The following is a 22852-nucleotide window of genomic DNA, read 5'->3' as shown; positions in this document are numbered from 1 at the left end:
TAATAGATGAAGGGGTGGTTCTGCTTTCCAGAACAGGAAAATCTGGGTAGCTAATGGGTGGCAGGTTAAATGCCTTTTGTAATTATGAACTTAAAATACAATAGAAGAGAAACCTGTATGGTGCCAGTGTTGAACAAACCGCTAAACCTCTATGGTCAATTGGTTTATTCCTAAAGAAACTGAATCCATTACAACACATTTTATGTATTAAAGGGACAGTTTTGTCTTAAAATCACTTCTGAGTTTTTCGTCTATACTGTACTATAATTAGAAGTAACATTTCTCTTTTCAGTTTCTTTCTGTCCAGCAACCTTCCCTATTTCCTCTGTATAGTCAGTTTCCTCTGTGTGCAGAGTAGGGTGGGGAGGGGAGAAAAACACTTTCCAGCACAGGATAATGAGGTTTTAAAACCACGAAGGTCTAGTATTTGAAATGACTTTAACTTGTATTTTGAAACTGGCTAGATTTCGAGTTGACAGAGTCCCTTTAAGAATTTTTCATACTATGTTATCCCTCTAGTATACAGTATCTTCATGTTTTTGCTACACCAGAAGATATTTGTAGTACACTTCCTCAGCCAAGAGGAATTGTACATGTGTGAGGGTGGTAGCAGGAGCGGCGCCAGGGTTTTTGCCGCCCTAGGCCTTCCACACTCTCGGTCTTCAGGGCACTTCGGCGGCGGGTTCTGGAGCGAGTGAAGGACCCGCCGCAGAATTGCCATCGAAGACCCGGAGCGCAGAAGGACCCTCCATCACAGAATTGCCATCGAGGGCGGCAAAATGCTGCCCCCCCAAATCCTGATGCCCTAGGTGACCACCTAGGTCGCCTAAATGGAAGTGCCGGCCCTGGGTGGTGGATACGCTTCACAAAGAATAGTCTTATTTCTGGGAAACTCTGGGGTCTATCCTGTCACTGTGCGATCTGTTCTACTTTTCTAATGATCAGAGTAGTAGCAAAAGCGAGCACTTGTCCAAGTCCTAAGGCTAAGAGCCTTTTATTTGACTTGGCAGTGATTCAGTACATAAAGCCCTTTAGTCTGAATCTTGTTATAAAACTAGTCTGGCAGTGTTTGTGTGCTGCAGGGTGTAACCCACATTATTTTAAGACACTCAACTAAATCAGTATCTTGGAATTATATTTGTACTCTGCTTTAATTTAGATAATATCAATTACGTTACAGTGAGGCACTGTTCTCCGGTTACTGCTTGCTGCAACCTGTACGTACAGGGTTTAATTGATTAGTGCTTTGGGAAGAATTAACTATATATCAAGTAAAGGGCTCATGAAGTAGTTTAGGAGCAATTTAGGGTGCTCTAAGAATTTTTTAAAAAGCTGTCACTGAATTTGAAAAAATCCATCTTTTTTCCTGTTGTCATTCCCCTCGGCACTGTTTCCAATATACATAGAATAGCTTCATCCAATTCAGAACCAGGGAGTGAATCTGACTATAAACAGAAAGGGCCTGATCCAGCGCCCACTTATGCCAGCTCCCATTGAATTATATAGGCTTTGGATTGGCCCCAATATGAGTGACTAGTCTAGTTACATTCTGCCCTTGGCTCAGTTTGGGCAGTGAATCATAAACAGTGACAACTATGTAGAGCTACCAGGTTACTGTGATCACAGGTATGGCTAATTTATTTTAATGTTTTTTTAATATACCTTTAATTTTGTTGTGGGTCATTGCTTCTTTGTCAAATTTCATTTTTTAAATCAAAAGCAATATCTAAATTAAGGTTGCATATAAGGATCTGAAACTCTAATGTGTGTTTTTCCCCCGTTATACGTAGAGAGTCCAAAATAACTTATTTTGATGAACTAGCTGATTTTTTGGGGTCCTTTTGAAAATAAAAATGTTATGTTTGAAACCACAGCACAAGTGTAGTAGCAGTGTGAATGTGTTGCTATTAATCTTTGCTCTGCTGGCTTCAGGCCAAGTACTGTAAGTATTGGCACAACAATCCAGTGATTGTATTGTACTTTTTTCTAACTATTTGCAGTTAGAACAGATTTCTGTACTGTTTGATATTTTTTCATATCCCTAGTGTTTGCATAGGGTTTCAAAGTAATTCTAACTATGTGTGGTATATACGATATATGCATCCAGTTCAAGAGGTGATGTGAGCTTTGAGATGAGGGAGCAAGAGAAGAACACAGGATTCAGGGATGAGCCAAACTGGAGGCGGGTTGGGGGAGGAAACCAAGAATTGCTTGTCAGGTGCTCTGAAGGCTGGTTGGTTTGGAAACTTGCATTTGAATTGTCTTGGACTACAAGAAAAGTACTCTCTCTCTAATTATCTGGATTTTCAAGTGAAGAGAACCGCAGGTGGTGAACTGTCACTCCTTTCCCCACCAGAAGAATGTCTCATGGAAGCAGCTGATCAGGATTAGAATTGTTCAGTTCTCTTGAAAGACATTTTTCTTCTCTGGCGTAATTTGTACTAGCTCTGGAGCCAAAGCCAAACCTTCTATTAGATGGAGGAAATGTGTGTTGAGAGCTGCATTTGAAATGTTCGTAGTCAACAAAGCTGTTTCAACATACTCCTTTGTTTAGAGCATTGGCCCTTTAAGGTTGGTTTTACAGAAGTGGATTGACTGGTGTGAGCTTGAATTGGCAGCTACTTCACTCACCCCTACCAAACAGCTCTGTTGGGACTCTGGTAAAGAAAGAAAAGGAGTAGCAGCCCTCAGACTGAGGTGGCAGTTGGAGTAAAACAGTTGAGTAGGGATGGGAAACAAATTTATTTTAGCGCTTGGCACATGACTAAGAATGAAATGGGAAGGAGAGAGACTGGGAGCCCGGGGAATTGTTTTCTGACTTAAAAGTACTCAAAGGGGCATGGTTAACATCATGATGGAGACAGAAAAGGACAAGAACATCATTCTGGAAGTGCAAATTCCTATTGGGCAGTACTCAGTCTAGCTTTGTTATTATGGTTCCTATCTTCTGAGTCACTTCGAGCCACCAGAAGGGTGGATCTGCTTGAGTTTTTAATCCAGTGCTTCAGCACTGTGGTTGACTGAGATGGAGAAAATGGCATCTTGTGGCTGAAAGAGGTGGAAGAGGCTGATTGTGGAGAGTCTCTAGGAAGATGGCTTCCCCCTGGCTAGGCCAGCAATCTCTTGGTATGTATGCCCACCATGGGGCATGAGGGAAAGTCAAATTGTATCTCTTCCAGTGATTTTCTACCTTATTCCGTAAAGGAGCTGTAATTTTTATGTTTGGGGTGTATGGATTTGTGAGGGGGGAAGGAGGAGCTGCTCTCATTCATGTATGGTCACAAGGTCATTATGTAGGGAGGAAGCATGTGCACAGGAGGACCCAGGAGTCTTTTGTGCACAGGAGGACCCAGGAGTCTTAGTTTGGAAATTTAGGGTATGTCTACACTGCAGTTAAAAACGCACAGCTGGCCCCTGCCAGCTGACTCAGGCTAAGAGGCTGTTTAATTGTGGTGTAGGTGTTCAGGTTCAGGCTTCAGCCTGAGCTCTAGGGCCCTGCGAAGGGAGAGAGTCCCAGAGCTTGAATTGCAGCCCAAGCCCAAATATCTACACCATAATTAAACAGCCCCTTAGCCCGAGCCTGAGTCAGCTGGCACGGGTCTGCTGCGGGTGTTTCGCAGTGTAGACATAGCCTTACTGCCCACCAGTTGAGGAAATAGTCAAATTGTTAGTTTCAACAACCTTCTGCTATATTTTCTGTAACTGGGGACTTCAAGATTCATCACTGAAAGAAGCATTCAATTGTATTTTATAGTAAATGTTAAGTAAGCCACTTGCTTCTATACAGAATTCCTGTGCGCGCACAGTGGCTGTTGCGCAGCATTTATTATTGGACTATCAGGAATGCCATGTCAGTGAATGGGAGCAATTCAGCTAGGAGCCACATGTACACATCTAAAGACAGGACAGTTCATATCCAAGTCTCTTTATAGCATGAGTTCAATACCCATTCAAAAGGTATGAGTAAGTTCTTGTGGATGCAGGGATTGATGTTTGGCAGCTAAAATTCTAAATAACAAGATTGATAGAAAAGCGGAGCAATCCATAGGCTGCAGTCATTGGTTAAAAGATCAGTACCAGTCCACGCAAAGCTATTCTCAGAGCTATCAGAAGAACAAGGAGTGTACTTTTTCTAGTGTAATATTCTGGGAGGTGTATTTAATTAGCAGAAATTACCTGGTATGAATTTCAGACAAAATTGTTGAACAATAGGAATTTTGGTTTGTTATGTGGTTGACCATAGAAACATATGTGTCTGCTCTTGGAGGCATCTGGCCTTTTGATTTCATCCTGAGACACAGGGCGAGTTGCTTTGTGTTCGGGAAGCACAAGGCTTTCTGTAAACATTGAGATTACATTTGATGGCTAGAAACTTGGGATAGAGTCATAGAAGTGTAGGACTGGAAGGGACTTCAGTAGGTCTTCTAGTCCAGTCCTGTCAGGGTTCCTTCCCCACTCTGAACTCTAGGGTACAGATGTGGGGACCCGCATGAAAGCCCCCTAAGCTTATTTCTACCAGCTTAGGTTAAAACCTGGTACACTCCCACCACCAAGTGATTTAACAAGAAACAGGGAAAGGACCACTTGGAGTTCCTCTTCCCCCCCAAAATATCCCCCCCAAGCCCTTACACCCCATTTTCTGGGTAGGCTTCAGAAATATCCTAACCAGTTGGTTACAAAGTGATCAAAGACCCAAACCCCTGGATCTTTGGAAAATGGAAAAATCAGTCAGGTTCTTAAAAGAAGGATTTTATTAAAAGTAAAGGTAAAAATCATCTCTGTAAAATCAGGATGGAAAATAACTTTACAGGGTAATCAAAGAGCCCAGAGGAACCCCCTCTAGCCTTAGTTTCAAAGTTACAGCAAAACAGGGATGAACCTCCCTCTATAAAAGGAACATTTACAAGTTGAGAAAAAAAGATAAAACTAACACACCTTGCCTGGCTGTTACTTACAAGTTTGAAATATGAGAGACTTGTGCAGAAAGATTTGGAGAACATGGATTGATGTCCGGTCCCTCTTAGTCCCAAGAGCGAACACGCACCAAAACAAAAAACACAAACAAAAGCCTTCTGCCGCGCGCGCCCCCCCCCCTCCCCCCCAAGATTTGAAAGTATCTTGTCCCCTTATTGGTCCTTTGGGTCAGGTGTCAGCCAGGTTACCTGAGCTTCTTAACCCTTTACAGGTAAAAGGATTTTGGTGCCTCTGGCCAGGAGGGATTTTATAGTATTGTACACAGGAGGGTTGTTACCCTTCCCTTTATATAGGGTTACCATATTTAAAAAATAAAAAAAGAGGACACTCCACGGGCCCTGGCCCTGCCCCTTACCCACCCCCGGCCGCGCCCCAACTCCGCCCATTCCCCGCCCATTCCCCCAAAGTCCCCGCCCTAACTCCCCCTCCTTCCTCCCAGCCATGCGAAAAGGTCTGCCCGAGCGCTACCAGCTTCATGGTTTGCCGGGCAGCCTCTAGACCCTGCGCCCCCGGCCGGCGCTTCCCCAGTACAGCTGGAGCCCAGGCGGGGAAGCGCCCAGCCGGGGGCGCAGGGTCTGGAGGCTGCCTGGCAAACCGTGAAGCTGGTAGCGCTCTGGCTTCGGGCAGCCCCCATGCCTCCGGACCCTGTGCCTCGGGCCGGGCACTTCCCCTCCCAGGCTCTGGCTGCTGTGCTCCTCCCCTGACTTTTCGGCTCTAAGAGCCGAGCTGCCCGAGCGCTCCGGCTTCAGGCAGCCCCCATGCCTCTGCACCCTGCACCGCCGGAGCAGAGCAGCTGGAGCCCGGGAGGGGAAATGCCTGGTTGGTGGCTTGGGGTCCGGAGCCGGAGCGCTCAGGCAGCTCGGCTCTTAAACAGAGCCGAAGAGTCAGGGGAGGAGCAGAGCAGCTGGAGCCCGGGAGGGGAAGTGCCCGGCCGGTATTTTTCCTGGACATGTTCGGCTTTTTGGCAATTCCCCCCGGACGGGGGTTTGATTACCAAAAAGCCGGACATGTCTGGGAAAAACCGGACGTATGGTAACCCTACTTTATAGTTATGACAAGTCCCCTGCACTCAAGGCAGGACTATGTAATAACTAGACCATTCCTGACAGGTGTTTGTCTAAACTGTTCTTAAAATCCTCCAGTGACAGATTGCACAACCTCCCTAGGCAATTTGTTTGAGTGCTTAACCACCTTGATAGTTAGGAAGTTTTTCCTACTTCCAACCTAAACCTCCCTTGCTGCAGTTTAAGCCCATTGCTTCTTGTCCTGTTCTCAGAGGTTAAGGAGAACAATTTTTCACCCTTCTCCTTGTAACAAAAAACCTTTTATGCACTTGAAAACTGTTATCATATTCCCCCACCCAAGTCTTCTCTTCTCCAGACTAAACAAACCCAATTTTTTCAATGTTCCCTCATGGGTCATGTTTTCTAGACCATTAATCATTTTTGTTGCTTCCTCTGGACTTTCTCCACATCTTTTCTAAAATGTGGCACCCAGAGCTGGACACACTACTCCAGTTCAGGCCTTACTAGTGCGTCTCGTGTCTTGCTTACAACACTCCTGCTAATGTATCCCAGAATAACCATTGCTTTTTTGCAACAGTGTGACACTGTTGACTCATACAGTATCTAGCAGATCACTTTCCGCAGTACTTCTTCCTACACAGTCATTTCCCATTTTGTATGTGTGCAACTTAGTGTTCTTTCCTAAGTGCAGTAGTTTGCATTTGTCCTTATTGAATTTCACCTATTTACATCAGACCATTTCTCCAGTTTGTCCAGATCATTTTGAATTTTAATCCTATCCTATAAAGCACTTGCAATCCCTTCCAGCTTGGTATTGTCCACAAACTTAAGTGTATTTTTTTATGCCATTGTCTAAATCATTGATGAAGATATTGAACAGAACTGGACCCAGGACTGATCCCTGCAGGACCCCTCTCAATATGCCCTTCCAGCTTGACTGTGAACCATTTTCCAACCATTTGGGATACTCATTTTTCATACTTATAAGACACTTAATAATAGAAGTTTAAAAATAATACTTCTCCAAAAAACATATGTACAAGTAATGAAAATCTCATTAAATGGGGACCTGGATAGTTAGGAGAATGAGTCTTTGACCTCAAGGTTATTAGTCTGTCTCCCAGGGCGGTTGTCAGGGGCGGCTCTGTTTTTTGCCACCCCAAGCACGGCAGTCAGGTGGCCTTCGGCGGCATGCTTGCAGGCGGTCCGCTGGTCACGTGGATTCAGCTGGGTTTCTGCGGGTGATCTGCCGGTCCCGCGCCTTCGACGTACCTGCCACCAAATTGCCGCCAAAGCCGCGGGACCGGTGGACCTCCCGCAGGCATGCCGCCAAAGGCTGCCTGACTGCCACCCTCACAGTAACCGGCAGGCCACCCCCCGCGGCTTGCCGCCCCAGGCATGTACTTCGTGCGCTGGTGCCTGGAGCCACCCCTGGCGGTTGTGACAGTCATTTCTCTATCACAGCTGTCAGATGGCCTGTTTGAAGCAAGTTGATATTTTGTAGTCCACTTTGTGGTGGCTAGGTAGCCACATAATACAGCCATCATTGTCCCCTTGCCAGCAGGCTTATTGGAGACCTATTCAGACTGCAGTGTTCTCCCCCCAGAGGTGGTTCCTGCAGATCAGAGATTAATCTCACTGGCAGAGATTAATGTGTTGGGATTTCTACACTCTGTGCTATACCTTTTCTTTGAATACATTGGACTTCAGCTTTCAGAGGGCTATTAGTCCAGCACCTTTACCACCATGACATTCATGTCTTTTTTTTATTTTTTTTTTTAAATAAAGTTCTTCGCATTTATATCATCCTAGTTGAGGCTCTTGTGCCTAAGAGGTAAGGGGCATACGTATAGGGATCGCTTTGCTTATCACTTGTATGCAACCTCTACTGGCTTGAAACATGTCAGCTCTTAAAGAACAATAACAGCGCGGATCAGTTTCGGTCAGGAAATAGAGTTCCATATCTGGTGGAAATCAGAAATACTTTTTGGATATTTTAAGTAAACACTGTGCCACAAGAAGATTCCACTTGATTAACATTAGACTTTATTTTACTACTTTTGGCCAGAGAGAACACACAACAGGTCACAAATCCTCAACAAGTCACTTTCAGTTACATGGATAAAATAAAACTTAAAGCCAACCTCCTCTATGCATGTTATATAAAGTACTGTAAGTTGTTCCATCTGTGGGCTTTCAGAGGGCTATGAATATAAAGGCACTCTGTGCATTAGGTTAGGGTTAGAGTACAGTTGCTTACTGGCTGTACTGAACATTGGGTTCAACTAAAGCAAATGTACCTATAACATTTTCTTTTCTCTTGCACTCTGCATCAGTTTAATGTGTTTAAAGTTTAAACACAGTTTAAAGTTTAACCAGTGTACTGTGGTTTTAGGGGTATTTTTCTGAGAGAAGTTGTTTGTCAACTTATTTTGCAATGCCAGGATTGTTTTCCTTAGCAATAGGAAATGATTTTGCAGAGTATAATTCATGCTGTTTGGAAGTGCTGTTTTTCCTAAAGCAAGGCTGAGATGCATATCTGGTGATATGACAGGCGAACTCAGCACAGGGTGCAGTAGAGCCATTCTGCCAGCATTTGCAAGGGGAATTGCCTTCTAGCATGTACTTCCTTGCGCCATTTCTGCTAGGCTTACAGCACCTTTATGCAGTTGGAGCAATATGAAGGATTCACAATGGAAGACAGAATCCAGCTTTGTAAATGCAAACACTTGAGAGAAGAAAAGCCCAACTTCTGTTTTTAGTGTTTGAGCGATTACATTATTCTCCTTTTACAAAAAGATTACTATCTAGGGAGGTGAAGGCAGAGTTTATTCAGGAAAATTACTGGCAAATGAATTGCTTTGCTGTCTTCCCTGTCTGGAAACACCAGGCTAAGGAACCCACTATCTTTCACCCGCTGATAACAGTAGTGGTTTGTTAACCCCTCTTTGCTTGGGAATGTTCAGCAACCATGTGCAGCTTCTGAGGTACAATGCAAATGTTCCTTGTCACCCTAGCCAGAACTTTGAAAATGAAATACACTATGTATTAACTTCTGCTACTGAGCATTCTGATTCAGGTGAAGTGAAGGGTTTAGGATTCTGTAAATGATTATGGGCAATACAGAAATTCTAGGTTTCAGAGTAGCAGCCGTGTTAGTCCATATCCGCAAAAAGAACAGGAGTACTTGTGGCACCTTAGAGACTAACAAATTTATTTGGGCATAAGGTTTTGTGGGATACAGCCCACTTCATCGGATGTTTGGAATGGAACATATAGTAAGGAGATTGTGTGTGTATGTATGTGTGTGTGTATGTGTGTGTGTAGATATTATATATATATATATATATATATATATATATAATATCTATCTATCTATCTATCTTACACACACAGAGGACATGAAAAGATGGGAGTTGCCCTACCAACTCTAAGAGGCTAATTAATTAAGAGAGAGAACTTTTGTAGTGATAATCAAGATAGTCCATTACCGACAGCTTGACAAGAAGGTGTGAGGATATTTAACATGGGGAAATAGAGTCAATGTGTTGTGTAATGGCTCAGCCATTCCCAGTCTCTATTGGGTTTGATTTTTTGTTGTTGAAGCTATTTCCCTCTGAGTTTGGAGTGTGTGTGTGTGGTTTTCAAAATCCATTTTAAAAACATGAGCATTTTAGTATTACACTTTCATGGCATCTCTACAAGTAACCAGAGTGGATTAAAATCAATTGTTAATTTAAATCAATCTTGTTTTGCATTTGTGCTATTTTGTTGGTTTTCTAAAGAGGCTTAGTCTCTGTTTGGTTAAAACATGTTGACATGTAAGCAAATACAGCCTTTACACTAAATTTGGTTCTTTTTGCTAACTAGGAGGGTACGTTATATCTAAGCATATTTATTTAAAGCTGTATAATAGCTTAACATACATTTATTCAGATTCTTAATTTGTTCATTTTTTGGTTAGAAAACGAATGACGCATCACAACATTACTAAATGATTTTTTTACTCATCATTCCTCATGCTACATTTGGATGGTAACTGAAATTCAATTCAGAATGCACAAGAACAGCATTTTCAAATGGTTTTTAATAGCTAAAATAAAACTACCTCAAATGTGTTGGATACATAAACTTATTTCTATCAACATGTTTTGTATTTAAAACAGATTTATTAAACAGAAGTATTAACTGTTAGTGAATTGAACTGATTGTTTACGGTCACTGTGTCCTTTAAAATTTTAGAATGAGTAGGTCTCATCCACTCACATCTCATTTTTCTTTGTAGAGTGGAAAAGGAAAACAAGCTTTTCTGCTTTTTCAGCTCCCAATCTGTTTCTCAACTTTGAGAACCAGTCATTGAACTGAACTAGTCAAACTAAAATGAAGAAAGTATTGTCTCTGCACCTGCACAAAGGACTATTGTTGTCAAAAGTTGGTTTAGCACTTTACAAAACTCTGGTTCGTAGCCAGTGACTTCCACCAGTTCAATGGTTTGTTTTTTTTTTTTTTTTTTTTTTTTTGGACTTTGGCAGCAGACTTGTAGTGCTTGAATATTGCTTTTAATTTAATAGATGATAGTAAGTTTAGGCTTTAATAGGTGGTTATAATTTCAAATTTAATATTAAATACATTCATTTGTAAAGAGATTTAAATCCAGTTTTTAAAAAACCACTGATTTTTATGCACCCTGCAGGTAACTCTTTGAAATGCTGTCCTCTTATTTCATGTAACTAAATCAATGTTTCTGGCCCATATGATAGCATGAAATATATCACAGGAACAACAGCTTGTAAATGTGGAAAATCCAGTCAGATCCCTGGGCTAGAACAGGCAGCTGTCATACTTCATGTAGGCTTGCCATATTGAAAAAATAAAGCTGTTACCTCCCTTTCTGTATGTAGGATACCAGGTCTACCATTTTATTCTATTCAGCTAGTCAGACTGGATTAGCACATAGTCAAACATCAATTACTGTGGAACGTAGGTGTACACATTGGTGTCTTCAGCCTTATACTATGAAACTATCTTTGTTTTCCCTTCCATTCTAGGTTCAGAGGTTGTAGCCATGAATAATAAAGGCTTTCGACGAGGGAGTTTCCAGAGCAGCACCAGTGATGAAGACATGGTGGAGATAGCAGGAGGAGCTCTGGATTTCTCCATCACAGATGATGATCCGCCGCTGGATAGAGAGATGTTGGGAGGTAATGCTCATGTTGCCATCTCCATTAAATTCCTCATCACTAAAATCTTTATGTAGATAATTTCAGGTTAATATGTACTACTTCATGTGACTGTAGCAAGAGCCAGTTTCTTGATGGAGTGCCCAGGTTGTGGTGTAAGGGCCATATGCTTTGCTGTGTCACTCCTATTGTGACCTCAACACAATTCTCTACATTGCACTATTTTCACCTGAGTGGCTTTCTGTACAGGCTGCTGTAGTACCATATAGCAGCCAAGTGTGCACTCACCTGCTTCCATTGGCTTCTGTCACTATAAGTAAACAGTGATTGAATTAGGACTTGGGTGCAGCACAAAGTAGCCGAGTGTTTCTTTAAAAGAGAAGGTAAGATAGACTACAGGAGGTAGACTAGTGACTGTTTGTAGGAGAGAAGCCAGGGCGTCTCCCCATCACAGTAAACTATCTAATCCTGGCTGTACACATTTAGTGAATAGTCATACAGGGAAAGTATTTTCTCTTCTCAATATATTTTTCTGTTTGCGTGATCTTTTAGTATATACAATAAATTAGCCTGCACTCTTTTTCTGTGTCTTCAAGGACTTGTTTTTCCTCCCCACAGTCCTTTCTAGGTACTTCACATATCATTGGGGGCAAGCAAGTAATTAATCAGTGGCTTGAGGCAGCCTGGTGTATGAGTAAAAGCAAACATGATCCCTGGGACAGTTATGACCCAGAAGCTCTATTACTCATAATTGTTCAGCCCCCATCCAAAGATCTTGGCTCCTCTTCTTTATAATGCAGCTGTTATTTGAGGCGCTCGTCAATCTCAGCAAAGCCATCTGCTCTGGTTTACTGTTTTTCAGATGTTGAAAATTGGGACGTTCCCCTCTATCTTGTTCAACTGATAATTACAATGTACCTTTCACTCAGGGTGAAATGACTCATTGAAACAGTTTGCATGTAATCTGCATTGCTACAGTGCAGCCACTTCAGTAAAGCAAGGAGATAAAGGTGTTTTGAGGTTCATCAATTTATAGAATACGGAATAAAGAACAAGGAGAAGAGGGACCCTGTCTATAGAGGACTTGTTAGAGAGAGCACTTAGAATACTCTTGGGACCTCCATACCAAAAAGATGTGCACAAATTGGAGGGGATTTAGAGAAGAGCCATAAAAATGATAAAGTGGACAAAGAGACTTGAAAGATCTAATTCTATATATCTTGGCTGATCAAAAGCTAAAGGAAATGGGGTATAATGGTCTAAAGTATTTAAGGGGCAAAATGGTAGGGAGGGAGAGAAACTGTTCAAGATAGTTGACTGGGATGTAAGTAAGAGTAAGGAGATTGAGCCAAGGAAAATTTAAGTTCTTCAAAAAGTATCTGAACAGGGAAATCTATTAGCTTGTGCCATCCCTGTTGCTGATGTCTTTTAAAACTGGGCTGAAGAAAGGACTCGAATACAACTGTGGGGACCATACTGATACTGACTAGAGGAGTTGTCTAGATTAGTGACTTCCAAACTTTTCCAGCCACATCTTCCTTTTAGACCATCAATGTTTTCCATTATTCCCCTCCCATGGGAACACAAGAATTGCCATACTAGGTTAGATCCAGGGACTGTCAAGCCAATACCTTATCTCCAACATTGGCCAGCATCAGATGTTTCAGAGGAAGGTTTAAAATCCCACAGTAGGCAGATGTGGCGTAATCTGCCTTATGAAGATTTCAATATCTTCCCTAATAGAGTTAAACTCTGAAACATGAGATGTTGCATTCCTTCCAAAACTTGTATTATCTATAACTCTGGATACTCTTGTTTTCCATATAAATATTCAGTTCATCTTTTAATCTTGCTAAATTCTTTGTCTCTAACATACAGTGGCAATGAGTTCCACAGTCCATGTATTGTGTGAAAAAGTATTCCATTTTGTTTTGAATTTTCCACCTTTAGTTTCATTGAATGCCCCCTTCATTCTTGTTGCAAGACTGGAAGAATAGAAAGTGTCTGATGCACCACCTCTGTACCATCCATTATTGTATTTACTTTTATCGTGGCCCCTCTTATCTCCTTACTAAGGTAAATAATGCCAATTTCTTTCAAGCACTCTTCATATAAATATTTCAATGTCTCTAATCATTCTTGTAACTTCTCTAAATCTTTCCTAATTTTGCTATATCCTTGGAGTGATCAGAATAGAATTCCAGGAGAAGGTGTAGTATTGATTTATATGATGGCATTATATTTTTCCGTATTCTCAGTCTTGTTCTGTAATCCTCAATCCCCAGTTCCTTATCCCACAAATAAATACCTAGCTCTTGTATAGCACTCTTCATCAGTAGATTTGTGTTTTACAGAGGAGGTCAATATTGTTAAACTCATTTTATAGATGGGGAAACTGAGGCACAGAGGGCAAGTGACTTATCCAAGGTCACTCAGTAGATGCGTGGCAGAGTAAGGAAGAGAACCCGGGTCTGATGAGACCCAGTTCAGTGCTGTATTCACTATGGCACACTGCTTATAATTACTAGACAGGACTTTTTGTTCTGCATATTGCTAACGTACGCAAAAATGTGCATTTGTGTACATTTCATTCAAAAGGTACTTCAGTTTTTATTAAGTGTAATAACTTTCTGTATTCTTCTTAATGATAAGATGCATGAGTCTATGAGGAGTTACAAATCAGTTGTAAATGCACTGTGAAGGTTGTCAGACCCAAGTAGCTAGTTCTCAATATTCTAGGGTGGTGGTGCTTGGTTTTTAATGGCAGCAATTCTTAAAACACTGAAAACAGGAAGCAAACAGAAGTATTACTCTTAGAGCCTATGAAAAAAGTGATGGACATTCACATTTCACTGAGTACCAAAACTGATTGATGTCTTCCCTTTCCAACCGTACCTCCAGTGAGTCCTTGCAAGACAGGTCCGTCAATACAGCGTGCATATCTGGTGGCACTGTGGCTCAACAAAGGGGATTCAAATCAATCTCCTTCCAGTTTTCCTCATCCTCAGGGAAGAATTGTTTTGGTTTTGATCTAAAGTTGTAGCATGCAGGGCCTGTATTGAGCTGAGTGGAGCCATTTACAACTCCTGGAGCCGTGGTGTCACGCTATCTGCAGATTCAGGCAAGCATTACTACATTGTGTTAGCCTTGTAAACATGAGTAGATTGTTATCTCCACAACCCTGTGTGGGGGGAGGAAGGAGGGTGTCTGCAACCCTTCTGAAAAGTGTTTGCAGTGTCCCAACCCCTCACTAGGGCCACCTCCCCCACTTTGGGAATCGTTGATCTAGGATCCCCAAACAGGACTGGTGCCCACAGTTCAAGAAGGAGATTGATAAATTGGAGAGGATTCAGAGAAGAGCCTCAAGAATGTTAGAAAATCTGCCTTATAGGGATAGACTCAAAGTGCTCAGTCTATTTAGCTTAACAAAGAGAAGGTTAAGGGGTGACTTGACTAGTCTATAAGTTTCTACACGGGAACAAATATTGAATAGTGGGCTCTTCACTCTAGCAGAGAAAGGTCTAACATGAGCCAATGTCTGGAAGTTGAAGCTAGGCAAATTCAGACTGGAAATAAGGCACATTTTAAACAATGAGAATAATTAACCATCAGAACAAATCATCAAGGGTCATGGTGGATTTTCCACAGTGACGATTTTTAAATCGAGATTGGATGCGTTTCTAAAAGATCTACTCTAGGAATTATTTTGGGGAGGTTTTATGGTGTGTGTAATACAGAAGGTCAGACTAGATAATCACAGTGGTCCCTTCTGATCTTAGAAACTATAGATCTGTGAACTAGGCCCCATGTCTTTTGTGCTATTCATGAATCCATGACTATATGTCTCTATTATGGCGACTATAACAGCATACTTATGTTGGCATAGCTCCATAGTGTAGACACAACCTATCAACAGAGGTTTTTTCTGTTGGTGTTGGAACACCCCCTCCCCAAATGAAGTTAGCTATGTTGACAGAAGCCCTCTTCTGTCAACATAGCTGTGTCTACACTGGGGATTTGTTGGCATAGCTGTGGGTCAGGGATGTGGGGTTTTTTCACACCCTTTACTGATGTAGCTATGCCAATATAATTTTTCTATGTAGATCTGGCCTAACTTGTAGTTCAGAACCGTCTGTCTAATGTTACTGTCCTTCAAGGTGGATATGCACACTTATCATGCAGCATAGACTTCATCTCACCCACTGGTGTAGAACTATAATATCTCACTATACAGTAACTTTGTCTTATTTTTGAGAGTCAGACTATCAGACATGCCAGTTTTCAAAAGCATCAGAAATGACGTGGAATAAAAATTCAGGCTATCAAATTTGCTTTAAGGAGTATATTAGATGCACTTTTGGTAACATGGGGGTTAGCAGAAAGTAACAGAGGGTCCTGTGGCACCTTTAAGACTAACAGAAGTATTGGGAGCATAAGCTTTCTTGGGTAAGAACCTCACTTCAGATGCAAGAAGTGAGGTTCTTACCCACTGGTAACATGAACAGAATTTTAAAATATAAAATCTTCTACTGAGTTTGGCAGTGGATTTATAGGTACCTTTAACTTATTACTAACATTTACAAACCAGCATGATTTGCCAATGGACTTGTAAACACTGCTTCTTTCCTATATCTTGGTGCTGTTCCATCTATGTCCATACTTGGATTTCAGCAGATTTCAAAAATGAGTAAGTCTCTTTAACTACCTCTTGCAGAGCTAATTTAGTGCCTCTCAATGGACTAATTATATTCTGTCCAGTTGGATCCAATTCAGAAAAAAAGAAGATAGAAGTAATAAAAATATTGTAATGCTTGAGATCCATTAATATTCTGAGCGGCTTCCTTTAATCAACTGTTTTCAGATGCACAGCCCTAATCTTTAGTCTCTTCTTCCTTGATAGTCCTTGTTGACCTTCCGTGAACCTTTCCTATTTCTTCTACATTTTTTTAGTGGCATTACAATATTTTCTGTCTTAATTTCTATCCCTTTCCTAATGGTTCCTAACATACTGTTAGCCTTTTTGAATGCTGCTGCCCGTTGAGCGGTTGTTTTCAAAGAACCATCTGTGGTGACTCCCAAGATCTTTCTTGGGTGTTTACTACTCATTTAAACCCACTGTATATGTATAGATGGGATTGTCTTTTCTAGTGAGCATTTCTTTGTACTTGTCAGTGTTGAATTTCATCTGCCAGGTTTGTTGCTCATTGAGGAGGAGTTGTAGCCATGTCAGTCCCAGGATATTAGAGAGACAAGGTGGGTGAGGTAATATCTTTGATTGAACCATCTTCTGTTGGTGAGAGAGACAAGCTTTCGAGCTACTCGGAGCTCTTCTTGAGATCTGGGAAAGGTACTCAGAGTGTCGCAGCTAAATACAAGAATGAACAGATAGTTTAGTGTAAGTAGTTAGCAATTATTCTAAGGGACCATTCAAAGTGAAGTGGCCAGTTAACACACCCCTAGTCATAGGACAAAAGGGGGTGGGGGGTTAGTGGGTTACAGATTGTTGTAATAACCCACACATCCAGTGTCTTTATTAAGACCATGATTTTAGTGTCTAGCAAAGTTATAGCCTTGTGTCTCATTTTGTTGCCCAGTCACATGGTTCTGTGAGATCCCTCTGTAGCTCCCTGAGTCTGCTTTGGACTTAACTGTCTTTAATAATTTTGTATCATCTGCAAACTTTGCCACTTCACTGTTCACTCCTCCCCTTCCAGATCACCAATAATTATGTTGAACAGTACAGATCCCTGGGGGGCTTTGCTGTTCACCTCTCTCCATTGTGAAAACTGATAATTTATTCCTACCTTTTGTTTTCTATCTTTCAATCGGTTACTGATCCATGAGAGGACCTTCCCTCTTATCCCAAAGCTACATAATTTTCTTAAGAGCTTTTGATAAGGGACCTTGTCAAAGGCTTTCTGTAAATCCAAGTACACTATATTGACTGGATCACCCTCATCCACATGCTTATTGATTCCCTCAAAGAATTGTAATAGATTGATGAGGCATGACTTCCCTTTACAAAAGCTATGTTGACTCTTCTTGGACATACTATGTTTACCTTGGTGTCTGATCATTCTGTTCTCTACCATATTTTCTACCAATTTGCCTGGTACTGAAGTTAGGCTTATCGGCCAGTAATTTCCAGGATCAGCTGTGGAGCCCTTTTTAAAAATTGGCATTACATTAACTACCTTCCAGTCATCTAGTACGGAGACTGATTTCAGTGATAGCCTACATGCCACCATTAGTAGTTATGCAGTTTCGAATTTGAGTTCCTTCAGAAATCTTGGTTGACTAGCATCTGGTCCTGGTGACCTGTTGTTGTTCAGTTGATCAGTTGTTCTAAATCCCTCTTCTTATTGACATATATATTTGGGACAGTACTTTGGATTTGTTGCCTAAAAATAATAGCTCTGATGTGGGTATCTCCCCCACATCCTCTGCACTGAAGATCAATGCGAAGAATTCAGTTAGCTTCTATGCAATGGCCTTGTCTTCCTTGAGTGCTTCTTTAGCACCTTTGTCAGTTAGTGCGCTCTTTCACCAGCAGAAGTTGGTCCACTAAAAAAAATATTGCATCACCCACCTTGTTTCTCTAATGTCCTGGGACCAATGCAGGTACGACAACACTACAAGCAACAATGAAACAGAACAGAAAGGCAGCTACGTTGCTGTGAAAAGGCAGAACTGAAATGAAATGTTTCTTTCCTACTGATTTTCAAAGTGGGGACACATTCAATATTGAATTATTTCTGCAGCAAGATTCAGCAAGTATTAAATATTTTTGGAGGAGAAAGTGGGTAAATGCAGTTTTGTTCTCAGTTGGTCCTTGTAAGGAAGCTTTTGTTAGTCCGGAGTTAATTGGGGTGGTAAATGTAATTGTCTACGTTTATGCAAATACTTGCAACTTGCCTGGAAAGGTACTCAATTATCCTCTTCCTTATTTAATTAATAGGGAAATTTACTTTCCATCTCAGTTTTGTCTTTTTATGGGAACATGGCTGCTTCTATGAGGAAAGCTCGATGGGATCAATCACTTCCAGTGAAATGTTGAAGCTTCCATGGGTATATCTTTAATATTAGTTTTGGATGTGCGTATATAACATGAAAATATAGGACACTTAATATGCTATAAATGTGGTGTTAGCACTCATTTGGTATGACCTAACTGGAGCATTGAATGATTTTTAACTACACCTCTACCCAAATATAACACGACCCGATATAACAGGAATTTGGATATAATGTGGTAAAGCAGCACTTTGGGGGGGCGGGGCTGCGCACTCTGGCAGATCAAAGCAAGTTCGATATAACGCGGTGTCACCTATAACACGGTAAGATTTTTTGGGCTCCCGAGAACAGCGTTATATTGGTGTAGAGGTGTACTTATTTTCTAGCATTTTGTAGCTTGTGTAGATGGGATGAGGAGTTTAGCAACTTCAACTCTAGGCCAGGATAGCATATATAATACATAGAAACTATGTGCATTTATTTATATATTCCCCCAATAATATATAGATATAAATGCACATAGTTGTCATGAAACTACTTAGGTTCTTATATAACCATCACTACAGGAAATGAGGTGCTAAGATACTACAAAGAATTCTTAAATCTGGAGTGTGTTAACATGGAAAGAAATAAAGCAGTCACCAACAGGGGATTTTAAATATTTTGGTGATTGTTAACTTTACTAGCTTGTCCATTGAATTCAGGACTTTTTTGTTTAGGAATACAGTGAGATGTTTGGGCACCAGGTATATAACCTACCCTCTAAAACTGCAACAGCAGCACGTATCTTTGTGAGCTAGGAGTTTTAATTATTGAACCTCTGTCTTAGCAAACTACCACTTGCAGATAGTGGAGAATGCAGGAGCATGCTTGTGGGCAGAATTGAGCAGTGGTGATAATAATATACTTATCCTGCACTCTGTGCTGGCTGCCTGTAAAGAGATGAGCTGTTGTGTTTTAAAGCTTCTTAATTTAGAATCTAACTGGTGTATCTTCTCTGACACCACATGTCTTTTTAGGGGTCTACTATTGCAAATTACATTGGCAAGTAATGAGATTTCTGCTATGGCAGTTCCTATGGTGAAGAACTTATCCCAAACATCTGCTTTAGGTCATCCTTCCCCTTTTTTTAATACATATAAAAACACTGGAAACTGACTTTTTTCCTCTCAGAGGTGTTTTAGTTATATGTAGGACCTACATTTATCTCATTTATTATTTAATTTTCAATATACTGAATTGGAACAAGGCATTTCTAGCAGTTCTTCTTCGAGTGATTGCTCCTGTGTATTCCACAGTAGGTGTGCGTTCTCGCCACGTGCACCGGTGCCGGAAGTTTTTCCTTTAGCAACATCCGTAGTGGGGGAGCACCGCTGCAACCCCTGGAGTGGCACCGACATATAAAGGGGGCTGCGTGCTCCCCCCACCCTCAGTTCCTTCTTGCCGCCAGTGAAGATAGTCGGAACTTGTGCTCCAGCAATTCTAGCCTTAGTGGTATCCAGCTTTCCCTGAAGTTACTTATTGAACTTTTCTCTGTTCATGCTGGGCTCGGGGCATATCCCATGGCCCAGGCTTCAAGTCGTGCGACTCTTGTTGCAATCCTATGCCCAGAAGTGATCCACATACTCAGTGTCTTCGCTGTCTGGGCGAGGCTCACATTAGTGAGAAGTATAAAATTTGCCGCTCCTTCAAGCACCAAACAAAGAGGGAGCGTGAGATCCGACTCCGAGCTCTCCTAATGGAGTCGGCATTGGTACCGGCATGTCGAGCCGACCCCGCGCCGGGCACCTCGTCCTCGGCGCGCAGCGAAGTGCCCCAGGCGCTCCATCCTGATTCCGCGCCCGGTACCGTGTTGTCGGTGCGCAGCGAGGCCCCGTCGACGAGCCGGCACCGCTCCCCTTCTAAGAAGCAAGGGAAGACTCAGCGGTGCTAGGAGAAAGATCGGGGTGAGGCTAGACCTGTGTTGGGCAGCTCACGATCCCCATCGGGACCGAGACCTCCGACTCGGGTAGAGCGGAGTAGTCCGGTGCTGTCCACGTGCGCCTCGCCAGAGGTGAGAATACCTTCGATGCCAGAGGAAGCTCAGTCCGCGTGCGACATCATGACGCTTCCAGTACCGGGAGCGCCGCTCCAGTCGGGCCCCCGATCCCGTGGGAAGCCTTCGCTCAGTGCCCATCGACCCTCTCCGGATGTCTCCGAGGTCGAGATACCGTCCCGAGTTCAAGGGCTGAGCCGTGGACCTCGGCGCGCCTCCACGCCGCGAGCAGGATCGTCTGCAAGTGAGCTTTCCACCTCCACTCCGGGAGACCGTAGGGGAGGCACTAAGAGATGGCGCCGCTCCTCTTTGAGCCTTGACCCCAGGGACAGGTCTCGGCAGCGGCGGCACCGCCGTTCCCGCTCCGGCACCCACTGTGGAAGGCGCTACGCCCAGAGCTCGTCACGGGAATGCCAGGCACCGAGGCGGCGTAGTCTTGGGCGCCGGAGGCACTATGGGGACAGCACCTCCAACTCCTACCTGTCCTCCTCCAGGGGCCGGAGACGTCATGTATGGGACTGCTCCAGCCGTTCGTACGGCACCATCCGCTCATCCCGGACTTTGGCTTCGGCACGCAGCCGCCCCTCGTTGAGCTGCTCGGTGCCGCAGGATCAGCTGGCCCTTCCGGGCCACCTCGCGTCCCAGGGCCAGGCCGTTCCCTGGCAGTGGTGCCAGTGGGCACTGTGGCCCCAGGCACCGGCACCGCCGGGACCCTGCTCTGTGGCAGGAGCGTCCCAGGCCCAGCCTACGTCGCCGCCTCGGCACCGCGATGAGGCAGTGGGCACCGACCCTCCGACACTGACTCGGGCCCCGGGTCAGGACATCAAGCTTGCGGTACAGCTGGGTGCAGGTGACACCGCGGCACCAACCTCCTCGGCGCCGGGTGACTCCGTGGCACCACCACCTCTGGCGTCTCAGGAGGATTTCAAGGCCCACCAGGAGCTACTCAAGAGGGTGGCATTAAACCTCCAGCTGTAGGCCGAGGAGATGGAGGAGCCATTGGACACATTGTTCAATGTCCTGACCTCCTCGACGCCGGGGCGTGTGGCCCTCCCGCTCCATCAGGGGGTGGCCAATATTACTACTGGCCTCTGGCAAACCCCGGCATCTCTCTGTCCGATCTCCAAAAAGGCCGAACGGAAGTACTTTATGCCCACAAAGGAGCACAAGTACTTATACTCCCACCCAACTCCGAATCTCTAGTGGTTGAGTCGGTGAACCACCGAGAAAGGCACGGCCAACCCACTCCTACCCCTAAGGACAAAGACACTTGCAGGCTGGATTCCTTTGGGAGAAAAGTTTATTAGTCTGCGAGCTTTCAGCTCAGAGTGGCCAACCACCAGGCACTCTTGAGCAGAAATGATTTTAACCTGTGGGGGTCCCTTGCCAAGTTTGAGCCCTCCCTCCTTGAGAAGGACAGGAAGGAGTTCCGGGCCTTCGTTGATGAGGGTGTGGCGGCGGCTAAAGCAGTGCTCCAGGCAGCCTCCGATGCGATGGACATGGCGGCGGCGATCTCCATGAGAAGGGCATCCTGGCTTTCGCTCTCTGGCCTATCGGCTGAGTCCCAGTTGATCATGCAGGACCTGCCGTTTGATGGTCGGGCCCTGTTTGCAGATCAAACAGATATGCGTCTGCATGGGATGAAAGACTCCCGTACTACCCTGCAGACGCTGGGCCTGTATGTCCCGCTGGCCAAGGACAAGCCCAGGCCTCACACCTCCGCTCCACAGGCTCGGGGTAGATATGAGCCCCCGCCTAAGGAGCAGCAGGAGCAGAGGCACCAGTCACAATGCCAGTCCCCTTGGCTTCTCGACGGCCCTGAGGGTTTTCACCAAATGTATGGCGGTGGTAGTGGCCCACCTCAGGAGGAGAGGGCTGCAGGTCTTTCCCTACCTGGACGATTGGCTGCTCAAGGGCAAGTCCCGGTCCCAGGTGCTGCAGCAAGTATCCCTCTTGCTACGCACCTGCTCCGCTCTGGGCCTAGTGGTAAATGAGGAGAAATCCACGTTTAGTTCCAGTCCAGCACATAGAATTCATAGGAGCGCTGCTGGACTCCCAAGCGGCCACGGCCTCCCTTCCAAGGGACAGGTTCGAAGCGCTCAGAGGCCTTGTCGCCTTGGTCACGGCCTTCCCGGTAACCACGGCTCGGATATGCCTTCAAATCCTCGGCCACATGGCAGCATGCACAACAGTGGTGCGACATGCCAGGCTCCGGATGAGGCCCCTCCAACTCTGGTTCGCCTCCCACTATTCCCTGGCCAGGGACTGCCTGGACAAGGTTGTCACGGTACCGCCGACGGTGGTTGCAGACCTCCAATGGTGGTCCCTCCTGAGCAACATGCTCCGGGGTATCCCTTTCCGAGACCCCTCTTCCTCACTAGATCTAGTGTCGGATGCCTCGGACCTGGGCTGGGGAGCCCACGTGGGGGACGTCAGAACCTAGGGTATGTGGTCACCCGAGGAACAGACCCTGCACATAAATGTCAGGGAACTCAGGGCTGTGCACCTGGCGTGCCTGGCCTTTTGCCAGCACTTGCAAGGGAAGGTGGTCAGAGTCCTCACAGACAACACCACCGCAATGTATTACATCAACAGGCAAGGGGGCACGCGCTCCAGGGCCTTAT

General features: G+C 44.1%; 1 protein-coding gene across 1 annotated transcript in view; it reads left to right on the top strand.

The window, feature by feature from the left end:
• Positions 1 to 22852, top strand: part of LOC128843149 (H(+)/Cl(-) exchange transporter 5) — a 103740-nt gene that overhangs the window by 36967 nt on the left and 43921 nt on the right. Inside the window, exon 2 of the mRNA XM_054039728.1 lies at positions 11048 to 11200. Coding sequence (XP_053895703.1) covers positions 11065 to 11200 — 136 coding nt within the window. The 5' untranslated portion in view covers positions 11048 to 11064. The remainder of the gene's footprint in view (positions 1 to 11047; positions 11201 to 22852) is intronic.

Source organism: Malaclemys terrapin, chromosome 9 (genome assembly GCF_027887155.1).
Source record: "Malaclemys terrapin pileata isolate rMalTer1 chromosome 9, rMalTer1.hap1, whole genome shotgun sequence".
Lineage (NCBI taxonomy): Eukaryota > Metazoa > Chordata > Testudines > Emydidae > Malaclemys > Malaclemys terrapin.
Note: the sequence above shows the minus strand (reverse complement) of the source record. Positions and strands in the feature narration are given on the sequence as shown.